Raw genomic sequence first — 16,331 nt, 5'->3', positions numbered from 1 at the left:
TAGAAGGCGATCGCTCGACGGGATAATCGCGAAGTTCGCCCGTGATTTACAAACCCGTGATTTCCACAAAAAGCCGTGCGACATCAAGGGTTCGACACCTGCGAACGGAGAGAACGGGGTGACCTGAACACAGCTAAATATACTATAATCGTTTAAGTTTAGCTGTGTTTGTAATTAGACAGACGCATCACGAGCTCGTTGTTGTTGTTGGTCACCATCGAAACGGGAGGAGCGCGCGCGCGCGGCGCGAGACCTCTGGAGCGATAACCGTCATATTTATATTTTTTCCTTCAAAGTACATTTTTTTCGATGAATACAAACCGAGAGGATCGCTTTAACTGGATAAAGGGATACCCAAGGACGTGACTAAGGTAAAAAAAGAGCGTTTTTCAGTCACACGGAGTTCAGCGTCCCACATGTCACGAAGTAAATTAGCCTCTCGTCATTTTTAAGGGATTACGCGACGTAAACAATCTTCCCGTCGAGTTTGGGAACCGGAAACCGCCGTTTGGATATCGCTCGTTGTTCTCCTGAGGGCTCGCTCGTGAGCGCTGCTGATGAAGTTCTCCAGAGCGCGGGAGGCTCGCGCATCGCCGTGTGGAGCCGCGCGTGCCCAGGGCGCGCAGAGCGTGGCGGGAAGGTCAGCTTGAGCTCGAGACACTCCGCTGGACTGAACGCGCGAGGATGCCGGTACGACGAGGGCACGTCGCGCCGCAAAACACTTTCCTCGACACGATCATCAGGAAATTCGAAAGTCAAAGTAAGTTAATGTTTATTTACAGCGTTTAAGTGTGTTTTTTACTCACAGAATAACTGTTTTTGGACGTGTACCGTGGCTGTACCGTGTTTTTCAGGTAACTTTGTATTCCTGTCAGAAATATAACGGCTGAATCTGCCTCAACGAAAGCTATTTTAAGTGTGAAAATGTGTCTTTACAGTGTGATATTCTATCAAATACTTCGGAGAACCATGTGAATTATTAAATTAAATTAATATTGAAGGTAGACATGGCATATGAAAGTAATATGGTTTCACCACAGTACCTTTTTATAAGGGTTGCTAATGAAACAGGTGTATCACATAATAACACTGACATAATACTAATAATGAGATATTTTGTGCAGCCTATAGTATTTTAGGTGTTAAAATTGTAATTATTGGGCATGATCCAATAACTTCTGGAGCAGTTTGAGCTGTCCTTGAGCACTTTTGATAGAGACTGACCGCTGCAGACTGGGAAAAGCCCACAAGAGCTGCAGTTTTGGAGATGCTCTGACCCATCACAATCTGGCCCTTGTCAAACTCGTTCAAATCCTTATGCTTGCCCATTTTTCCTGCTTCTAACACATCAACTCTGAGGACAAAATGTTCACTTGCTGCCTAATATATCCCACCCACCTAACAGATCATAATGTTATGCCTGATCGTGTGTATATCTATATATATGATGTTATACAGGCTATTATTGATCATGTAGTGTCAGGCTATACATTATTTTTTATTTAAACACGTGGTGGTTCTGTTTATAATGTAGTCCTTTACATTAAGTGTTATCCAGTCAATCAACTTTATGAATTCTTATAGCTGATATTACAGCTTTTTAGTTATCAGTGACTATCCAGAATCCTTTGTGAGATAAATGTGTCTAAATAAAACTAAATAAAAATATAAATAAAACTGTGGTTTGGCCAGGGTTTAGTTTTTCCTTTAGCTCTAAAACTTTAAATGGCCTCAGTTTTCGGCCTGTGATGTGTTGGGAAATAATAGTGAAGGTGATATCAATGAGTAAAGCTGATAAAAAAATGAGAATTTTGCGTATTGATGTTTCGGCTCCGGAGAGGAATAATGGGATATTTATCCCTATGGAATTCTTCAGTGCATGAGCTGAGCGTCTTCCATTGATTCCCTCAGACTCTCTTATATAATGAACTGCCTAAAGATGAATAATATTGGGGTATAATCTCAGTCCATAATTGACTTCTAAATTATTAATAATGCATAGGTGTTAAAACATCTATCTATCTATCTATCTATCTATCTATCTATCTATCTATCTATCTATCTATCTATCTATCTATCTATCTATCTATCTATCTATCTATCTATCTATCTATCTATCTATCTATCTATCTATCTATCTATCTATCTCCATCCATCCATCCATCCATCCATCCATCCATCCATCCATCCATCCATCCATCTTGTCCATCCATCACACACAACTTTTCCCATCCATCCATCCATCCATCCATCCATCCATCCATCCATCCATCCATCCATCCATCCATCCATCCATCCATCCATCCATCCATCACACACAACTTTTCCCATCCATCATCTATCCATCCATCCATTTTGTCCATCCATCTATCCATCCATCTATCTTGTCCATCCATCACACCCAAATTCTCTCATCCATCCATCCATCCATCCATCCATCCATCCATCCATCCATCACACCCAAATTTTCTCATCTGTGCTTTATTAAAAAAACAATTACCCTACAATTTCAATAAGAATGGCCAGATATCAGATCAGGCATTAGAGCCTCACACTATAACTCGTATACCGTAAATCCTCTAATATAGGCCCGGGCCTTTATTTTACTCAAGCGCATCGCGGTCCAGGCCTTTATTGGAAGGAGGCCAGAATTAGAGGCAGGCCTCAATTTCTATTTGAGCAAATCAAACTACCAGTAGAAAGACTAAAAATGAGATTTTGCATCTATTTCAACCAATAAAATACTAGGTTCATTTATTGAAAACGTACAGTTACCATAACATTATGGTATGCATATAGAACATTAACAACAAATACCGGTAATTCAGGCTAAATTCCAGTGTAGAAATATGGTAACAAAAACGTAGCAAACATAGGCTACCGGTAGTGCATTATAAACACTTAACCATACACGGTGATAATTAGGTTATTGATTCATAACAAAAGGCAACAGACACCTTACCGCTCCAAAGTTTAACCATTCCTGTCTCGTTTGGTTTGAAGTTATAAAAAAAATTTCTCCAATTCTGTTTAATCCTCGTCCTCCTCAGTTTTCTCCTCCTTTTCATCTCTCCCTGTAAACTCCTCATCACTCGCGCCAGCCTCTACAACAAATTAATTATTGTACAGCTCCTCTTCGTCCTCCTCATGTTCCGCTGACCGCTGCGCGTCTGTTCTCATCCTCGCGCCGTAAACGTTAGCCTACCGGACCCGGTGACTGAAGTCTCACGTGCGAGTCAAGAGTGAGGTGATCAGACATCCCAACCTGAAAAAAGTCATTTCAGGGAGGTATCTCTCCTAAAATTATGTAGATCACTTTTACTATTTACATAAGCTGCTTATACTATTTATGTAAACTGCTTTTATTTATATTTCATTGCAACTTTAAACAGGTCTAAGGAGTTTGTTGTTTTCATGTAGCCTTGGCAACTAGCCGACCTGAAAAATATGCACATGAAATGAAACTTGTTTAACTCAACCATAACATGTTAGTTACAAACTGTAGAGCGTGCAAGATTGTCATTATGTTTATACTTTATACTTTCGTTTTTTGGGGCACTCTACCTCTGCCATGGCGCTCCAGTTTCTAATCTAAATACACTGAACTGATTAATTCGGTTCGGGAGAAGAGATAAAAGCCCGCCCACACTGACAATTGATTGGTTGACTTACTGAAACAAGCCAATCAGGACGCTCTCCGTCTTACATGCGCTTCATTAGGTGCACACTAGCACACACACGTAAGGTTTCTCGCTCTCTCCCTCTCTGCCGTGCGCGCGTGCACAGTTTGTGTCTCGCATGCGCGCTCTTGCTCGCTCGCTCTAGATTGCGGGAGAATTTTACTAATTTGCGGGCATCAGGGAGCCGCTATAAATATGCGGGAGACTTGGGATGTCTGGGTGATTGACATGACCAGTACCCTGTGGTACTTGCATGTTACTATCACAAGCAAGCATAATGTTGAGGCCTGCCCAGAAAAACGTTGGTTCTAATAATAGCCCCGGCCGCTATTAGAGACCGGCCTTTATTTACCTTCGGTGACAGAGAGACCGGCCAATGTTGGAGACCCGGCCGCTAATGGAATACAGGCCAATATTAGAGGATTTACGGTAATATAATATAATATCTTGCAGTTTAATTTTTAATGAGGAATTACAGTAGTTGATAATGAAAACCCAAAGCATTTGAAATGGCTTCTGAATTATGCAAGAAATCAAGTCTGGTCAGAAGTGACAGAAACCCGTATTTTCCTTAACCTCACCACTACCCTTCCTCTGTAAAGCTGCCCCGTCTCTCCCTCGGGTGCTTTAAATAATGAATCCCCTTCCATCCCAGCCCATCCCATCCCATCCCCAGCCCATCCCCAGCCCATCCCATCCCATCCCAGCCCATCTCCAGCCCATCCCATCCCAGCCCATCCCATCCCATCCCATCCCAGCCCATCCCATCCCATCCCATCCCATCCCATCCCATCCCAGCCCAGCCCAGCCCAGCCCAGCCCAGCCCAGCCCAGCCCATCCCAGCCCATCCCATCCTATCCCAGCCCAGCCCATCCCAGCCCATCCCATCCCATCCCAGCCCAGCCCATCCCAGCCCAGCCCAGCCCATCCCCAGCCCAGCCCAGCCCATCCCATCCCAGCCCAGCCCATCCCAGCCCATCCCATCCCAGCCCAGCCCAGCCCAGCCCAGCCCATCCCAGCCCATCCCATCCTATCCCATCCCAGCCCATCCCAGCCCATCCCAGCCCATCCCATCCCAGCCCAGCCCAGCCCAGCCCAGCCCAGCCCAGCCCAGCCCATCCCCAGCCCATCCCAGCCCAGCCCATCCCAGCCCATCCCATCCCAGCCCATCCCAGCCCATCCCAGCCCATCCCAGCCCAGCCCAGCCCATCCCAGCCCATCCCAGCCCATCCCATCCCATCCCAGCCCAGCCCAGCCCAGCCCATCCCCAGCCCATCCCCAGCCCATCACATCCCCAGCCCATCCCCAGCCCATCTCCAGCCCATCCCATCCCCATCCCCATCCCCAGCCCATCCCAGCCCAGCCCAGCCCAGCCCATCCCCAGCCCAGCCCAGCCCATCTCCAGCCCATCCCATCCCCAGCCCATCCCAGCCCAGCCCAGCCCATCCCCAGCCCATCCCATCCCCAGCCCATCCCCAGCCCATCCCCAGCCCATCCCATCCCCAGCCCATCCCCAGCCCATCCCCAGCCCATCCCCAGCCCATCCCATCCCCAGCCCATCCCCAGCCCATCCCAGCCCATCCCATCCCCAGCCCATCCCAGCCCAGCCCAGCCCAGCCCAGCCCATCCCCAGCCCATCTCCATCCCCAGCCCATCCCCATCTCTAGCCCATCTCCAGCCCATCTCCATCTCCAGCCCATCTCCATCTCCAGCCCATCCCCAGCCCATCTCCAGCCCATCTCCATCTCCAGCCCATCTCCATCTCCAGCCCATCCCAGCCCAGCCCAGCCCAGCCCAGCCCATCCCCAGCCCATCTCCAGCCCATCTCCATCTCCAGCCCATCTCCATCTCCAGCCCATCTCCATCTCCAGCCCATCTCCATCTCCAGCCCATCCCAGCCCAGCCCAGCCCAGCCCAGCCCATCCCCAGCCCATCTCCAGCCCATCTCCATCTCCAGCCCATCTCCATCTCCAGCCCATCCCCAGCCCATCTCCATCCCCAGCCCATCCCCATCTCTAGCCCATCTCCAGCCCATCTCCATCTCCAGCCCATCTCCATCTCCAGCCCATCTCCAGCCCATCCCCAGCCCATCCCCAGCCCATCTCCAGCCCATCTCCATCTCCAGCCCATCGCCAGCCCATCCCCAGCCCATCCCCAGCCCATCCCCAGCCCATCCCCAGCCCATCTCCAGCCCATCTCCATCTCCAGCCCATCTCCATCTCCAGCCCATCCCCAGCCCATCTCCATCCCCAGCCCATCCCCATCTCTAGCCCATCTCCAGCCCATCTCCATCTCCAGCCCATCTCCATCTCCAGCCCATCTCCAGCCCATCCCCAGCCCATCCCCAGCCCATCTCCAGCCCATCTCCATCTCCAGCCCATCGCCAGCCCATCCCCAGCCCATCCCCAGCCCATCTCCATCTCCAGCCCATCTCCATCTCCAGCCCATCTCCAGCCCATCCCCAGCCCATCCCCAGCCCATCTCCAGCCCATCTCCATCCCCAGCCCATCTCCAGCCCATCTCCATCTCCAGCCCATCGCCAGCCCATCCCCAGCCCATCCCCAGCCCATCCCATCCCCATCCCATCTCCAGCCCATCGCCAGCCCATCCCATCCCCATCCCAGCCCAGCCCAGCCCATCCCCAGCCCAGCTCTGGGGGACTGGAGAGCGAGACTCAGCTCTTCTGTGTCATGGCTTTGGCTGTAAGTCGCTCTCTCAGTGTTTCTCTCCAGATGGCTTGGGTCTGGTTTTCTAGCCTTGATGTCTCGCACTAGAACACCGTGAGCCTCTCGATTGTGAGATCACAGCCGAATATTAAAAACTGAAGGAGTGTTTTCTCTCCAGTGTTCAGTGGATGATATGAGATGTCAGATGAGAATATTAGCTGCAACAAAACAATAAGCCCAAAATAAAACAGGCCCATGTGTGTCCCACGGCTGATACTCTTTACCTGATATCAGGATTAACATTGACCTGATGGTCCTATCTATCTATCTATCTATCTATCTATCTATCTATCTATCTATCTATCTATCTATCTATCTATCTATCTATCTATCTATCTATCTATCTATCACTGTAATGGGGAAAACACTTCAAAACTACGAACGCAAGGCAAGTGGACTTTGACCTCAATACCAAAACTATGTCTGGAAAATTATAACGCGAAGCGAACAAACAAATTCAGACAAGACTAGGGTGACATTTAAGGGATAATCAGGGCTTGACATTAACAACAAGCCATTTGCGGGTGTAACGTTATTTCGGCTGCACACTATTGCCACTCTGGCGGTTGAACTTATTATAGTCTTCTCAAAAGCCACCTGTTATAATCGCGTTGCGCATTATAACCACTCACACGTGTTTATATTGAGTTTATGAATGCAATGTCTCAAAATCAGAGGCGTTCAGATTAGCCTGAGTTATGTTCCGAGTGCGCGCCGCTCTCGCTGAAATCTGCACTCAGATCAGAGATAAAGGTGCGATGTTCGCAGGAGATTCACTCATCATACAGTGATCGACTGTTTCTGTTCTATTTCAGCAGCGAAAATAGTTTAAACAAACACAGCAGAGCCACAGCGCATCTGATGTGACTGGCATAACGCTGGAGAATTTAGGGAAAGTCTCTAAAGTTACACACAACATTGGTAACGTTATACACGTTTCTGACTTCAATAGCATTTGAAGAGAATGACAGTCATAAAACTGACTGTAAAGTGTTCATCTAGGTGTCAGGTATGATGCACACATTTTGATATTTAATAAAATAAACTGTCCAATCATATGGATATGCATTATTTCATCAGGATACTGTTTGGGCTCTAACACAAAATATGCTGATTTAAATGCATCATTGCTGAACACTGATGAGAATATTGCTTGAGAATATATTTACAGAGATAATATTAGAGATTATATTTACGACAAATTATTATTATTATGTGTTATGCATTGCTATTGACGACGGCCATTATAAGGATGGAAATCCCACAGAATCTATAGCTTAAAAAAGTGCTTAGAGCTGCTTTAGTTATTTGTTGTTTGTTGATTTTCAAATATAAAACTTGTTGAGATGTTTTAAGTGTGTGCATCAGTTATTTTTGAACACTTTCATTTCGTTTGAAGAAAACCGTGATAATATTGATAACCGTGATGATTTGGGTCACTATAATCGTGATGTTAAATTTCCATACCGTTTCATCCCTTCCATCCATCCATCCATCCATCCATCCATCCATCCATCCATCCATCCATCCATCCATCCATCCATCCATCCATCCATCCATCCATCCATCCATCCACCCATCCATCCATCCATCCATCCATCCATCCATCCGTCCATCCATCCATCCATCCACCCATCCATCCATCCATCCATCCATCCATCCACCCTTCCATCCATCATCTCCTCTGATGATCTGTTCTTCTTTCTCTCCTGATTGTGAGTGTGTTATTGTATCAGAGGAGATGCACTGAACTTTGCTCAGCGTTAGGGTGGAGTATTTATAGTCTTCTATATAAAGTTGTGTTTTTCCATCGCCTGCTTCACTGTCACATCATCGCTGCTGAGTTGTCATGGTCTACTTCTGCCAGTATTCTGGGATGCGGAGTGGTTGCCATGCCGTCTCTCTCTCTCTCTCTGTAATGGAGATCAGGCTTATCTGCGCTGTCAGAGGAGTTGGTGTGATTATATTTCAGCAAGTGTCCATTCTTCCCTCTGTTCTCTCGCTCTCTCGCTCTCTCCTCCAGCCGCTGTTGCTCTTGTTCTCTTTACATCAATCATTTTTAAAGGTTTCGCTGCAGATGATATTAGTGTGCATTATTTACACCTCAGAGCGATAAAGACACATTATTTACAGAGCGGGACGTGTGTGTGAGAGTTTGCTGATCACACCTCAGCCCTGAACACATTTGCATGCCCTGTTTTGCATATGAATATGCATATGCACATGTGTCTGTTCTGGTGTGAGTTTGCATCTTAAAATATTATCTTATCCCCTTCTCGCGCACTAACACCTGTACAGAAGCTACACACACACACACGCACACACACACGCGCGCGCGCGCCGCTCTCTCAGCTGGTCCTCATTGTTCTGTTCTCTCAGGAGAGACGGATGAATGTTCCTTCCTCACAGATAAAAGACGAAGAGGAGTTCACTTTCTTCCACTCAAATGTTCCTTTCTTTCTCTGTGTCTGTCAGAGACTCTGATCCGCCGCGTGTGAGAAATACATTATCATCAGTCAGGAGAATTATTCTCTCCATTTATCATTCTATCATTCCAGCAATCGTTCTATCTATCTATCTATCTATCTATCTATCTATCTATCTATCTATCTATCTATCTATCTATCTATCTATCTATCTATCTATCTATCTATCTATCTATCTATCTATCTATCTATCTATCTATCTATCTATCTATCTATCTATCTATCTATCTATCTATCTATCGTTCTATCGTTCTATCGTTCTATCGTTCTATCTATCGTTCTATCTATCTATCTATCTATCTATCTATCTATCTATCTATCTATCTATCTATCTATCTATCTATCTATCTATCTATCTATCTATCTATCTATCTATCTATCTATCTATCTATCTATCTATCTATCTATCTATCTATCTATCGTTCTATCTATCGTTCTATCGTTCTATCGTTCTATCTATCGTTCTATCTATCGTTCTATCTATCGTTCTTTCTATCGTTCTTTCTATCGTTCTTTCTATCGTTCTTTCTATCTATCTATCTATCTATCTATCTATCTATCTATCTATCTATCTATCTATCTATCGTTCTATCTATCGTTCTATCGTTCTATCGTTCTATCGTTCTATCGTTCTATCTATCGTTCTATCGTTCTATCGTTCTATCTATCGTTCTATCTATCGTTCTATCTATCGATCTGTCTGTCTGTCTGTCTGTCGTTCTATCAATCTTTATATTATCCATCCACCATCCATCTATCGTTCTTTCGTTCTATGGTTCTATGGTTCTATGGTTCTATCTATCTATCTATCTATCTATCTATCTATCTATCTATCTATCTATCTATCTATCTATCTATCTATCGTTCTATCGTTCTATCGTTCTATCTATCGATCTATCTGTCTGTCTGTCTGTCTGTCTGTCTGTCTGTCTGTCGTTCTATCAATCTTTATATTATCCATCCATCCATCCATCCATTGTTCTTTCTATCTATTGTTCTGTCTATCGTTATATCGTCCGTCCGTCCATCCATCCATCGTTCTATCGTTCTGTCTATCTATTGTTCTGTCTATCGTTATATCGTCCGTCCGTCCATCCATCCATCGTTCTATCGTTCTGTCTATCTATTGTTCTGTCTATCGTTATATCGTTTGTCCGTCTATCCATCCATCCATCCATCGTTCCATCATTTATCGTTCTGTCTATCTATTGTTCTGTCTATCGTTATATCGTCTGTCCGTCCGTCCATCCATCCATCGTTCCATCCATCCATCCATTCATCATTCTATCGTTCTGTCTATCCCTATTGTTCTGTCTATTGTTATATCGTTCTGTCCGTCCATCCATCCATCCATCGTTCCATCCATCCATCCATTCATCATTCTATCGTTCTGTCTATCCCTATTGTTCTGTCTATTGTTATATCGTTCCGTCCGTCCATCCATCCATCCGTCTGTCCATCCATCATTCTATCGTTCTGTCTATCTATTGTTCTGTCTATCATTATATCGTTCCGTCCGTCCGTCCATCCATCATTCTATCGTTCTGTCTATCATTATATCGTTCCGTCCGTCCGTCCATCCATCATTCTATCGTTCTGTCTATCTATTGTTCTGTCTATCATTATATCGTTCCGTCCGTCCGTCCATCCATCATTCTATCGTTCTGTCTATCATTATATCGTTCCGTCCGTCCGTCCATCCATCATTCTATCGTTCTGTCTATCATTATATCGTTCCGTCCGTCCATCCATCCATCCATTCATCCATCCATCCATCCATCCATTCATCATTCTATCGTTCTGTCTATCTATTGTTCTGTCTATCGTTATATCGTTCTGTCCGTCCATCCATCCATCATTCTATCGTTCTGTCTATCATTATACCGTTCTGTCCGTCCGTCCATCCATCATTCTATCGTTCTGTCTATCATTATAACGTTCTGTCCGTCCGTCCATCCTTCATTCTATCGTTCTGTCTATCCCTATTGTTCTGTCTATCGTTATATCGTTCCGTCCGTCCGTCCATCCATCCATCCATCCATCCATCCATCCATCCGTCCATCCATCATTCTATCGTTCTGTCTATCTATTGTTCTGTCTATCGTTATATCGTTCCGTCCGTCCGTCCATCCATCCATCCATCCATCCATCCGTCCATCTATCATTCTATCGTTCTGTCTATCTATTGTTCTGTCTATCGTTATATCGTTCCGTCCGTCCGTCCATCCATCCATCCATCCGTCCATCCATCATTCTATCGTTCTGTCTATCTATTGTTCTGTCTATCGTTATATCGTTCCGTCCATCCATCCATCCATCCGTCCATCCATCCATCCGTCCATCCATCATTCTATCGTTCTGTCTATCTATTGTTCTGTCTATCGTTATATCGTTCTGTCCGTCCGTCCATCCTTCATTCTATCGTTCTGTCTATCTATTGTTCTGTCTATCGTTATATCGTTCCGTCCATCCATCCATCCATCCGTCCATCCATCCATCCGTCCATCCATCATTCTATCGTTCTGTCTATCTATTGTTCTGTCTATCGTTATATCGTTCTGTCCGTCCGTCCATCCTTCATTCTATCGTTCTGTCTATCTATTGTTCTGTCTATCGTTATATCGTTCTGTCCGTCCGTCCATCCTTCATTCTATCGTTCTGTCTATTAGAGCCCGGCCCGATAAAGGATTTTTAAGGCCGATACCGATACAAATATTTGGTCATTTAAAAAGCCGATATTCTGATATATCAGCCGATATATATTAAAAATAAATAAATAAATAAAATAACAGAAATGCGTAAAAAGCGCTTAAACAGATTTCCCTTACATTAGTTATTTGTAGTTATTCATGATAACTCAGCCTCTCTAAAATAATATGATAATGCAGTTTAAAAATAAACTTGTTTGTTTTATTGTCACAACAGAACAGAGGAACATAAAAATATATTAAAGTTCTGATAAATAAAATGTATAAAAATACAAACTTAAGATATGAAACTTAAAGTCGTTTGGACGAAAACACAATAACAAAAACAAAATGCATGCGTGAGAATATGAGCAGATCCGGCGTTCGGACACATGACCCAGAAGAGATTTGTTTACGAGCAGAGGAAGACGCGCGTATCTCAGCTGTTGAATTCTACACTGATCGTGCTTTAGGTCTCGGCGTAGAGCTCAAAATGGGGCTTAAGTGGCATTTCATGGATTCCCGAACGCCGGATCTGCTCATATTCTCACGCATGCGTCGTGGAGACACACACGGAAGACAAGAACAAGCTGGATAAAGGTGTTATTTAGATTTTTTTTTAGCACAAAAACTATTGTCGCCGCATCGTAAAATTATAGTAGAGTCGCTGTGGTGAGATGGACTTTGTAGCGACGTTTTTAGTGCCTTTTATGGGTCTTGTGAGTGTAAATGTACTGAATGCCAATGGAGGCCTATCTGAAGCCTTTCTCAGCATCAGCTTTACACTAAAATATCTTCATTTGTGTCTGAAGATGAACGGAGGTCTGACGGGTGTCCAACCACATGAGGGTGAGGAATTAATGACACAATTTTCAGTTTTGGGTGAACTAACCCTTTAATGCATTTTGGCGGCCCTATGGATGAGTGGCGGTTCTAGCATTTGCCTATTCCGCCTATGCCACGGGCCGGCACTGCTACAGTATATAGAGAGAACTGGTTCTTTCTGTCTTCAGATCAGTGTTTTGGGTTCTTTAAAGCACCAGAACCTCTCTTTATCTGTCTGTTTGTGGGGCTTGTATATCGTTGAAACCGTAACCTTTAAACTTGAAAGCTTTTAATCTGTCAGTCAAGCTGACATCAGAGTTTTTGAGTGATCTGTTCCTTTAAAGTCTTGACTGGCTGTGCTTTGGCTTTTATTAGCCCTCGGCTCAAAGGTGGAGATCAGTTATAAAGAGCTGGAGAGAGATGTTAATTATAATGCATCACGGGTGTGTTCTCTGAATCATTCATCCTTTCTCTCTTTAGTTTCAACGCCTCGCTTTTCCTCAGTCAATCGCTCGCTCTTTCCTCTGCGATGCATCTTATTTTGGTCGGTCTGCACACACACTTATGTTAAAGTTGCTCTCATCCAGCCCACTCTGTCTATCTTCAGAGCCTGCGGCTGTTTCTCTGATGTACAGCGTCTGCATCTTAGACAACGAGACCACGAAAATCCCACGGTTTAATCTCAAGATCGAGAGTGTTTTGGCAGAACTGCTTTTATTCTTCTGTCGTTCATCCTATAGCTTTAGTCAGTGTGAATTTCGTTGACGAATCATTTTCGTCAATGATCTTTTCACTGACGAAAACGAGACGATAACTAAAGAAAAAATTGTGTTGGATGACAAAAACTATGATGAAAACTTGCTGTCATTTTCGTCAACAAATACAAACGAGATGAAAATGTTAGTGAGGGTCGATTAGAGATCCGGTCAGAACTGATATCAGATGCGCACATTTGATTTGAACTGATCTAACCACACTGTAAAAACTAATTAGTTCAGTTTACTTAATTCAATTGTGCAACCTCGTTGCCTTAATTCAATTAAGTACGCATTACTTAATTGCATTAAGTTGTTCTTACTTAAACCGTTTAAGTTTTGTCAACTGAATTCTATCTGTGATCTGAGGAAGTGTAAATAAATTAATTGCTTCGTTTTACTATTTTTGGCTTCATTTTACTATAACCCCAATGATGACAGCAAGTAAAATAGTAAAGGTCGTATTAATAATAATAATAATAAAAAATAAATAAAACAAATCCTTGTTATTGTTGTGTTTTGCATGCTGAATGTTGAAGTCTGTGAAACACACTCAAGCATGGTCAAATGATATTGTGACAAATATAGAGGGATTATATCAACTCAATTAAAAGGTTATGCCATAAATATTAGCCAAAATAATGTTAAAAGATCATTATTTGACATGAAATATAGTTAAATATATATATTTATTACTTCCCTTCTTTTGAAATCATACAACTATGATTTCTTGTTGCATTGCTGCACTAATAGGAAGTTCATTACTATAATATGAATGAAGTTCCAAGTGTCCAACCAAAGTGAACACTGATCTCCATCATGGTGACCGGAAGTGGAGGAAATGAGTGATAAGTCTATACAAAATTGCCCCACCTCAAAAACACTTTGCCCGCCCGCCTGCTTGTTTTTTTGCTTTGGCAAATGGTACTCAAACCAGTCAAGTAATGTTTACTTGAGTTTTCTAAGTAACGAAGGCATAGCATGCAAATAGTTCAGATTACTTACTTGTTTTAAGTAAGTTCAACAAATTATTAGACAATAAGTAAAGTTTACTAAAAAAGTCTTAGTAAGAACAACTGTTGGATTTTACAGTGGAAAACACGGCTCATCCCCAATCCAGCTCCAGAGCGGCTCAATCAATAACACACATTTATGCCAGGCTATTGTTTATGAACTAATGCTGATGAATAATGACAATGTTTACTTTACCAAGTTTATATAGTAATATGTTTTAGACGGTTGTAATAATGCATATTTTATCTCCTCATCTGAACTTGAATGAGCTCCTGCAACTGCAATAGTAAAGGCATTTCAAAATAAGAGTCCCGGTGTATTTTGAGCTTGCTTATAATTAAAAGTCACGCATCAGGGCTCGACATTAACGCTTGTCCGGGACAAGTGGATTTTTTGAAGGGGCAAGTGAAAGAGAATTTGATTTGCCCGACGGACAAGTGTCCTGATAAAACATCATTAACAAAAATAACTAGGGAATCACCCAAATGCAAGAATGATTCTGCATTCATTACTGTAAGTGGCGATCGTCAGTGAATGATAATAATGTATAATGAACTGACTAACGTTGCACTGTTGACGCTCGCGCAGCCTCTCGAGGAGAAATCGCAACATGTGCGCCGCTCACACAGAGAAACTCAGTTACACTGCCGTAAAAATGTAGAAATGTGGAGTTTATTTATATTTATAACATGATACAGTTGCAATGTCACATTACCAAGAGTGTGTTTTCCTGAATAACATCACGACTGAAAACGTCACGCTGATTTCATATGACAGTTCCATAAACAATTATTAACATTACGTCACTTACATTTTAGATGCAATATTGAGTGTTTTTGTTCTATTTCAGCAGCGAAAATAGTTCCAAAAGATCACAGCAGAACGAGTGTCACAGCATCAGTGTGTGTGTTAGTGAATGATTCAGCGTTTGAATGAACCAATAGAATCAAAGATTCAATGAACTATTCGTAAACGACCGCCTCATTCTTGAATGAATCAGGGTTTGAACGAATCGACTCAATGACTCACTCATTCAGACGCTCACAGCGCCACCTACTGGTGCTTTAGTTTCATCTTTACATCATTTCTTATTTGTATATTCAAACATATTTAAAACAATCTCATAACATTATTTAATGCAGTTGTAATTTTTCAGTGTAAATTATTTAATTTGACTGGTAACAGCCAGTGTCGTCTTCTAATTGAATTTATTGATCCAATTTAAGAATATAAAATGAAAGCTGAAGCATAGCCTATATTTAATAAGATTAGGGGGAAATGCCCTTTATAAAAGGTAAAAATATCACAAATATGCATATGTCAAAGCTGATTGAACACTGGTGAGAATATTGCTTCAGGATACATTTTATTTACACACACAAGCCCTGCGCATTATATATTAGTTTTTGGTTACACAATAAACTGTATTTAATTTAACTCCCCTTTAATTCATAGTCAGGAGGAAAGACCAATATCTGACACATATTCAATAAAGTATCAGGGTTATAATAGTTCACTAAAACCATTAAAAATAATCATTACTTGAAATTAAAAAAATAAATAAACAAACTTATTTGAAGCTTTAGCTTAGCCTGATATGGCCTACTGACTAAAACAGAAATACAAAGTTATAAAAACTATATAGATGTTTTTAAAAAACAAACACAAAAGTGAATTGAGCTCTTTCGTGTATTTTTAATGTCAAAAACAAAGTGAAAATGTCAGTTCAAGTGACAGACGTTATGTAACGCTTAAATGCTTAATGTATTACAATTTAACTAAACTCATTAGATTTTAGGAGACTAAAACTAAAAACAACTCAGGTGACTAAAATATGACTAAATGGCATTTTAGTGAAACGACTACGACTAAAACTAAATCAAAATTTGCTGTCAAAATTAACACTGCAGGCTTGAACGGGTTAACTCTCATGAGAAAAACCAGTGTCTAAATGTTAAATACGGCCACAGTGGAAAGTAAGCGCTTTTATCCGGCGCAGTGAAAGTAGCATCTCATGAGCAAACATCACCTCTATATTCCACACCTAAACTCTCACCTTTAAATCTCCTGCTGACCCGTGAAGCGTGTGTCATTTACTCAAGACTCCAGCGTTTGCTTCTGGCCTTTATCTGACGCCCTTTCGAAGGTGCTGACATCC

General features: G+C 42.7%; 1 protein-coding gene across 1 annotated transcript in view; it reads left to right on the top strand.

Moving 5' to 3' along the window:
- Positions 1-684: 684 nt before the first annotated feature.
- The window catches only part of kcnh2b (potassium voltage-gated channel, subfamily H (eag-related), member 2b), a gene marked incomplete at both ends in the record, with an annotated part of 338,495 nt that continues 322,848 nt past the window's right edge, over positions 685-16,331 (top strand). The window contains one exon of the mRNA XM_079806851.1: positions 685-760. Coding sequence (XP_079662977.1) covers positions 685-760 — 76 coding nt within the window. The remainder of the gene's footprint in view (positions 761-16,331) is intronic.

Source organism: Gobio gobio (genome assembly GCF_949357685.1).
Source record: "Gobio gobio genome assembly, chromosome: 23".
Taxonomy (NCBI): domain Eukaryota; kingdom Metazoa; phylum Chordata; class Actinopteri; order Cypriniformes; family Gobionidae; genus Gobio; species Gobio gobio.
This window is presented reverse-complemented; position numbering and strand designations above follow the sequence as displayed.